This window comes from Nomascus leucogenys, unplaced genomic scaffold (assembly GCF_006542625.1).
Source record: "Nomascus leucogenys isolate Asia unplaced genomic scaffold, Asia_NLE_v1 000959F_65900_qpd_obj, whole genome shotgun sequence".
In the NCBI taxonomy this organism is placed as follows: domain Eukaryota; kingdom Metazoa; phylum Chordata; class Mammalia; order Primates; family Hylobatidae; genus Nomascus; species Nomascus leucogenys.
The window spans coordinates 28-8,260 of NW_022096565.1; the positions used below are offsets into that span (position 1 = coordinate 28).

The window sequence follows — 8,233 nt, forward strand, 5'->3', positions numbered from 1 at the left end:
AGCCGAGGCCAGAGTGGGTAGAACCGCAGCTGTTATAAAGGCAGAAAAGGAGATGGACGTGAGAGGGGAGGGCGTGAGGAAAGCCAGCTGGGGGCCCCTCCTCTGCCAGCCTTCGGGGTCCTTTCTGAAGCAGAGGGTCTGAGACACACTCCAGTCCCTCCACAGAAGTGGAAGAATACCTGCCTGGCCAGGGAAAGGGGTTGCCCTGCAGAGAAACGCCTGGAAAAGCAGGGAAGGCTGGTTTGGGGTTCTGAGTGGGGGAAAGAAAGCAGGCCTGTCCCGGAGCGCGTTTCCACGGGCTGGGCTGTCCCTCTGCTCCCCAGCGCGCGGCTGCTGACCTCCCTACTCACTCTGCAGCTCTGGGGAGCTCTTTCCTGTGTCGGAACCAGTCCTGCCCCATGAATTACTGCTACAATCAAGGCCACTGCTACATCTCCCAGACTCTGGGCTGCCAGCCCACGTGCATCTGTCCCCCGGCCTTCACCGACAGCCTCTGCTTCCTGGCTGGGAACAACTTCAGTCCAACTGTCAACCTAGGTACCGCCAGAGACCCCCCCCTCTCACCCGCGCACCCCGCCTGGGCCCCGCCCTCTCACCCCAGCACTCCTCCCGGGCCCCACCCTCTTGCCTCCGCGCTCCGCCCACCTTTGGAGAAGATGAGGAAGCTCTGGGGTCACAGGACAGAGCTCCAGATTTCTCTGGGACGGTGTAAGGTGCAGGCTATGGGAGCTGGCGAGGAAAGCTGTCATGGCAAGGACCATGGGCCTGTGTGGCCTATGGAGGAAGGACGGAGGCAGAGACCTCACAGCTGGCTCAGTGAGATGAGCGTCGGGGAGGTCCGGAGCATAGTGGAGTGAGCGCTAGGGTGAGGGCCACTTCTCCCGGTTTCTTCAGCGACCTTCTGTCACTGTGGAATGTAGGGTGAGGGCCACTTCTCCCGGTTTCTTCAGCGACCTTCTGTCACTGTGGAATGTAGGGTGAGGGCCACTTCTCCCGGTTTCTTCAGCGACCTTCTGTCACTGTGGAATGTAGGGTGAGGGCCACTTCTCCCGGTTTCTTCAGTGACCTTCTGTCACTGTGGAATGTAGGGTGAGGGCCACTTCTCCCGGTTTCTTCAGTGACCTTCTGTCACTGGAATGGAGCAGTCGGCCTGGGCTGGCCCGACAGACTTTTTGGGTAAGTCTGGGTAAACCGTGGGGTGATGACACATTTGCTTCTCCCATCTCCAGAACTTCCCTTAAGAGTCATCCAGCTCTTGCTCAGTGAAGAGGAAAATGCCTCCATGGCAGAGGTCAACGCCTCGGTCAGTGCTGCAGGCCGCGCTCTGGGTGGGAGGGGATGCTTGGCGGGTTCAGGCGAGGGCAGAACCATCACTGTGTGGCCTTCGTCTTGTCATCTCTCTGGATTCAACTGCCAGAGGAGGCTGGAGCCTCTTGCCCCATGGGAGGTGCAGGGCATTAGGAAGTGAGGAAGGCCCAGGACAGAAACCTCGACTCATCATAAGCAGAGGCCAGGATGCCAAGTCACCCCAGCTGAGACCTCTAAGCTTCTTGGTTATGATCTGAAAGAAACTAAAGGACATTTCACCTCCAGGGAGTCTTCCCTGACTTCCAAGAGGGAACTGGCAGCTCCCTCTTCTTGGCTGCCATGCCATACCTCAGTCACAGGCAAAGTGGCGCAACTGCCGAGTGGTTGGGGCTCTAGAATCCTGCACACCCAGAATCAGAATCCCTGCTCTGCCCCTCACTAGAGCAGTGTGCTAACTAGACACATCATATAACAGGTCATCTGTAAACACAGGGACAATCATAGCACCTGAGTCAACAGGCTGTATCACCATTTAAATGATAACGTGTGTCAAGCATTTAGTCCAGTGCCTGACACACAAGTATTCAAACATGACTGCTATTATTACTACTGCAAGCCTAGCACTCCACATTCCACACTCCACACGGTAAAATCTGTTGACATTTGTCACCTGCGCCAGACAATGCACTCTTTGAGTTTAGACTCCACCTAAGTCACCTTGACACCCCCAGCCCCTGACCATCTCCTAGGTCTAAACAACCCATGTTCAATATACGGGGAGGAGGTCATGAGTCATGCATCAGAGGCAAGGTAGGGGCCATTCATGTCAGATTCCCCGCTCGTCATATGAGGCCAAGGAGGGGGACAGAATGGAAAACCCTTCACTCTCAACAAACATTATGAAACAAGGACCCATGACAGTCACTGAGCTAGGCTAGAGTGTGAGGGTGCAGAGACAGGTGAGGAAGGTGCTGGGGTCCTAGGGCTTGCGTTCCGGGAGGAAACAGGGATGAATACACCCATCAAGGTGGGAGGGGGTCTCCCCCCGGATGGGGCCTCACCCCCACCCCCATCCCCCATCCTCTGGCCTAGGTGGCATACAGACTGGGAACCCTGGACATGCGGGCCTTTCTCCGCAACAGCCAAGTGAAACAAATGTAAGTGGGACTGTGTCCCCCTGAGCCCCCAGATCCTCTTCCTCATCCCCCGCCCCCAGCCCCCCAGCCCCCTCACTGTCGCCCTCCCACACAGCGATTCCCCAGCACCGGCCTCGGGAAGCCCCATTCAACACTGGATGGTCATCTCAGAGTTCCAGTACCGCCCTCAGGGCCCCGTCATCGACTTTCTGAGCAACCAGCTGCTGGCCGCGGTGGTGGAGGCGTTCTTATACCATGTTCCACGGAGGAGTGAGAAGCCCAGGAATGACGTGGTCTTCCAGCCCATCTCCAGGGAAGACGTGCGCGACGTGTCAGCCCGTGAGTCCGTCCATTCCGGGGACAGTATGGGGGTCACTGTGGGGGCGGGTAAACAGAGGTGCTTCAGCCCACACAAACAAGCTAACTGAGTTTTTCTGTTTGGTTTTGAGCGAAAACGTGAACATTTTATCCAGCTGCTTTTTAGATTCAGGAGCAGGAGCAGCCAGCGCTGCTAAGGCAGTCACATGCAGACAGCTTCACAGAGCAAGTACCCAGCCAGGGCCTTGCTGACTGTGGCTGCTAATCAAACAGCAGCAATTTATTTTCATAAAATTGCTAATAGTTTTCTTAAAATGCCATTGCACGTAAACATACACAGTGACACCCCCATCGTCTCTGCCCTCTAGCGGGAGGATATGAAGCTGGAGACTGGAGACTGGCCAGGGACAGAGGCAACTACTCCCTGAAATGATGTGACCCTGTGCAAGCCCCTTCCCCAGGCCAGGCCAGGCCTCAACACCCCCAAGCACCTTCTCCAGGCCAGGACAGGCCTCAATAGCCCCCAGCCCCTTCCCCAGGCTGGGCCTCAACACCCCCCAGCACCTTCCCCAGGCCAGGCCTCAACACCCCCAAGCACCTTCCCCAGGCCAGGCCAGGCCTCAACACCCCCCAGCACCTCCCCAGGCCAGGCCTCAACACCCCCCAGCACCTCCCCCAGGCCAGGCCTCAACACCCCCCCCCCAGCCCCCCCCCCCACCTTCCCCAGGCCAGGCCTCAACACCCCCCAGCACCTTCCCCAGGCCAGGCCTCAACACCCCCCAGCACCTTCCCCAGGCCAGGCCTCAACACCCCCCAAGCACCTTCCCCAGGCCAGGCCAGGCCTCAACACCCCCCAGCATCTCCCCCAGGCCAGGCCAGGCCTCAACACCCCCCAGCACCTCCCCCAGGCCAGGCCTCAGCACCCCCATCTGAAAATGAGATGGGATTTCTGAGCCCCCTTTCAGTGCTGACAGCCCCTGTTTCTTCCAGAACAGGAATAAGTTGGCAAGCTTGGCAGAGAAACAAAGGAATAATGCATCCTATTTTCTGTATAGGGCAGGGCAGTGGCCACACCCCAAACACAACAGAAACTGCTGTTTTACTTGGGTCTGGGACCAAGCAAGAGCTTCTCCCAGAATCCAGGCTAAGCCCGCTCTCTCCCGGAGCAGGGGGTGAAATCCCTCAGAACTACTGTATGTTGGGGAGTTGGGGTAGGAGGCGCAGGGAGGCAAGCCCTGACTATGCAATTAAGGAAAACCTATAATTTTTATTATACAAGCATCGTATGTTTATTGCAGAAACTTTAGGAAACCAAACTTAACAAAAAGAAAAAAGGAAAAAAACCCTGTAATCCCAACCCCCAGAGAGACAACAATATTTCATAGATATCCTTCTGAACTTTCTTTTATGCCTAGGAACCTTCACACATCGATTTTTTATTGAAGGATCAAATCATTCCTAATGTTGGATAACCTGCTCGTTCAACAATTGTGAACAGGTTGTCTCATATATTGTGTCCATATTCCCATTTGACATATTATAATGGTATGTTTGAATATAGTATCATATTTTAAAATACGTTATAATAATCATTACCATTTTTTGAGTGCTTACTGTGTGTCAGGCAGTGTACTGAGTACTGTGGACACATTATCTCATTTAAATCTCACAGCAGCATAAGTGCTACTATGATCATTTCCTTTTAAAGATAAGGAAACTGAAGCTGAAAGAGTGAAAGAGTGTTCCCTGAATTACACATCTAGTTACTAGCAGAGTTTCAGTTTCCACCCAGGTCTGGCCACCTTCAAAGCATGTGCTCTTCAGGAAAGCATTTTCCCTAGGAACCTTTTTCCATAGGAACCTTTTTCCCTAGGAAACTTTTTCCATAGGAACCACCATCCCTTGGTAAGGATGTGCAGTAGTTTATTTAACCAGACCCCACTTCTGAAATGTTGTTACTATTACCCACCACGCTGATCTGAATGTCCAGGGGCATATGTATCTGTGCACTTCTTATTTCTCAGGATAAACACCCGAAAAGGAATTCGTGGCTGAAAAGGTATTGATTTAGTGTTCATCAGTTGCTTTCTGTGTTAATCTGTGTCCTTCCCGACAGTGAGCGTGAGCACGCTGAAGGCTTACTTCAGATGCGATGGCTACAAGGGCTACGACCTGGTCTACAGCCCCCAGAGTGGCTTCACCTGCGTGTCCCCGTGCAGTAGGGGCTACTGTGACCATGGAGGCCAGTGCCAGCACCTGCCCAGTGGGCCCCGCTGCAGGTGCATAGGGCTGCGGCCAGGAGGTGGATGACAGTGCTGGGGAACCCAAGCTGGGCAAGACACTGCAAGGAGTCCAGGAATTAGGATGGCTCCCTTTGTAAAGAGAGAGATCAGAGACCAGGGAAGAGGGGACAGTGGAAAAGGAGAGTTGTGAGTGCCTGCTGTGTGTGGAGAATAAAGGCGCTATATTACAAACTCTGAAACCCAAAGGAGCCACAAGGGGCATTAGAGCCATTTTGAAGATGAGAAAACTGCAGCTTAGAGATGACAAGGAAGCTGCCCTGGGATGCAGCAGGTTAAGCAGCAGGGCGTGGTTTCCAAAGCCAAACATTTTTTATATTTTTATGTTTTGAGATGGAGTGTCATTTGTCGCCCAGGCTGGAGTGCAGTGGTGCGTTCTCGGCTCACTGCCACGTCCTTCTCCCGAGTTCAAGCGATTCTCTTGCCTCAGCCTCCCAAGTAGTTGGGACTACAGGCACGCACCACCACGCCCAGCTGATTTTTGCATTTTTAGTAGAGATGGGGTTTCGCCATGTTGGTCAGGCTGGTCTCGAACTCTTGACACCAGGTGATCCGTCCACCTTGGCCTCCCAAAGTGCTGAGATTACAGGCGTGAGCCACCGCGCCAGGGCCCAGAGTCAAACCCTCGCACCTGATCTGGCTGCTGCTTCCCTGCTGCCTCCTTGTGGGAAAAGAACCTGCAGTCCTGTGTCTAGGCCAGCCCTGCCCCTCAGTCGAGCGAGGCGCCTTTGCTCCTGCCCTCACCAGCAGTCCCCGGGGCTCCGCTGGTTAACGCGCAGGAGGCCGCGGCCCCAGGCAGGCCTGGTCTCGGAGCCCTCCGCCAGCTGCAGTTCCAGATCCCGCCGAAGGAGGGGGTGGGCGGGGTGGGGCTGGGGCGGGGGTGTGACTGCGCATCCGGGATGCTGTGGCCCGCATCCCTGCTGCACAGGTGCAGCTGACTGCACGTGCAGCTGAATTCACACCAGGTTTTTGTTTTTTTGTTTTGTTTTGTTTTTTGAGACGGAGTCTTGCTCTGTCCCCCAGGCTGGAGTGCAGTGTTGCAATCTCGGCTCACTGCAACCTCCACCTCCCAGGTTCAAGCGATTCTGCCTCAGCCTCCTGAGTAGCTGGGACTACAGGTGCGCACCACCATGCCTGGCTAATTTTGTATTTTTAGTAGAGATGGGGGTTTCACCATGTTGGCCAGTCTGGTCTCGAACCCCTGACCTCAAGTGATCCGCCCACCTCAGCCTCTCAATGTGCTGGGATTACAGGCTGAGCCCCCTCGCGCCGGCCCAGGCCCATGTTTCTAAAGCCCACACCTGCCTCCTTTGCCCAGTGGTCTCACTTCAGCACAGCCTCAGGGCTGACTCAGTCTCTCTGGAGAGTGGGCCGAGCCCAGCCTCTCCTACAGAACCTCTTCTTCCCCAGCAGAAGAGGAGGGGCTGGGAGGCTGAGCTCCCGCCTCTGACCACCTGTCGCTCTCTCTTGGTCCCCAGCTGTGTGTCCTTCTCCATCTACACGGCCTGGGGCGAGCACTGTGAGCACCTGAGCATGAAACTCGACGCGTTCTTCGGCATCTTCTTTGGGGTCCTAGGCGGCCTCTTGCTGCTGGCGGTTGGGACGTTCGTGGTCCTGCGCTTCTGGGGTTGCTCCAGGGCCAGGTTCTCCTATTTCCTGGACTTAGCTGAGGCCTTGCCTTGAAGGGGCAGCTGTGGCCTAGGCTACCTCAAGACCCACCTCATCCTCACCACACACTTAAGGCGCCATTGCTTTTGGGAGACTGGAAAAGGGAAGGTGACTGCAGGCTGTCAGGATTCTTCAAGGAGAATGAATACTGGGAATCAAGACAAGACCCATAGGCACAGGTGCACAGGGGGAGGCCATAAAGATCAAACATGCATGGATGGGTCCTCACGCAGACACACCCACAGGACACTAGCCTGTGCACGCGTGCGTGCGTACACACACACACACACAAGAGTTCATAATGCGGTGATGGCCCTAAGTTAAGCAAAATGCTTCTGCACACAAAACTCTCTGGTTTACTTCAAATTAAACTCTATTTAAAGTCTCTCTGACTTTTTGTGTCTTCAAAACCAGGAATTCCATTCCTGATTTTCTTCTGGTGGCTGAAGGGCTGGGCACAGGCTTCTCCCAACCATCAGAGGGCACCGAGTGTGGAGGTTAAGTGCTGGGCAGGCGGTGGAGCAGTAGGGGCAGCTGGATCCAGTCCTAATCAGCCCGGTCACCCATGCTGGAAGCCCTCAGTTGCTCCACCCCAACCTTGCTTCATAATCCACATCACCTTCTTCCCCCACCCCAGTGCAGGCCAAAGCTTCGCCCGCTAAGGATGAAAGCGAAAGAGATACCCCAAGATGGAGTGCCCCAGACTCTCTCCCAGGACCCCTCCCTGCCTGCCTGTCCATCAATTTCACAAAAGTCGTAAAAGGATTAATGTACAGTGTGTTTTCCTGTCTGGTGGCTGTCCCCACCGCCTGTGTTTCATGGAAGAGGGATTAAACCATTTCAGCTCCATTTCCAGGAACCAGCTCAAGAAACATGCCACCACCCCACCCTTAGATCTGGAGGACCCGAGCCCTAATATACCTTCTCTGTCCTTTCCCGGACCCCAGATGGAGTCTTCTGAGGTTCTCCATCCCACAGCCCTTCACCTCTACCCTGCCTCCACTTGTCCCCAGCAACCTGATCAGCTTCCACATAATCCTCTCAGCAGGTGGGGCTTTTACACCTATCTGGTGTAATAACTCCAACACAATTGGTCCACAATTCCTGTGTCTAGAAAATTTCAGTTCCAACTTTATGCAGAAACTAGGTAGCTGCCTCTTAGTTCTAAACCCCAAATCCCTGAAGAAAGAATGTGACTGGTCCAATTTACATCAGTTGTTTATGCCTGGTCCAATAAAATGCAGTCATGGGGTCAGAAAGGAGGTCACATGGTGCAAAGCAGGTGTTCAAGCTCATTCTTGTGGGTGGGTAAGTGCTGTTGAAGGAAGCTCCCAAAGGAATATCTTTGGCTGGGCACCGCGGCTCATGCCTGTAATCCCAACACTTTGGGAGGTCGAGGCCGGTGGATCACTTGAGGCCAGGAGTTTGAAACCAGCCTGGCCAACATAGTGAAACCCTGTCTCTACTAAAATACAAAAATTCACTGGGCATGGTGGCACACGC

General features: G+C 54.5%; 1 protein-coding gene across 1 annotated transcript; it reads left to right on the plus strand.

Moving 5' to 3' along the window:
• Positions 1 to 323: 323 nt before the first annotated feature.
• Positions 324 to 7,116, plus strand: LOC105740496 (mucin-4-like; the record flags this gene model as incomplete). Its single annotated transcript, XM_030808782.1, has 6 exons — positions 324 to 537; positions 1,230 to 1,303; positions 2,401 to 2,465; positions 2,560 to 2,831; positions 4,879 to 5,041; positions 6,541 to 7,116. Coding segments are annotated over 6 exons (993 nt in total), but the record flags the coding sequence as incomplete, so codon positions are not given.
• Between the last annotated feature and the right edge of the window lie 1,117 nt (positions 7,117 to 8,233).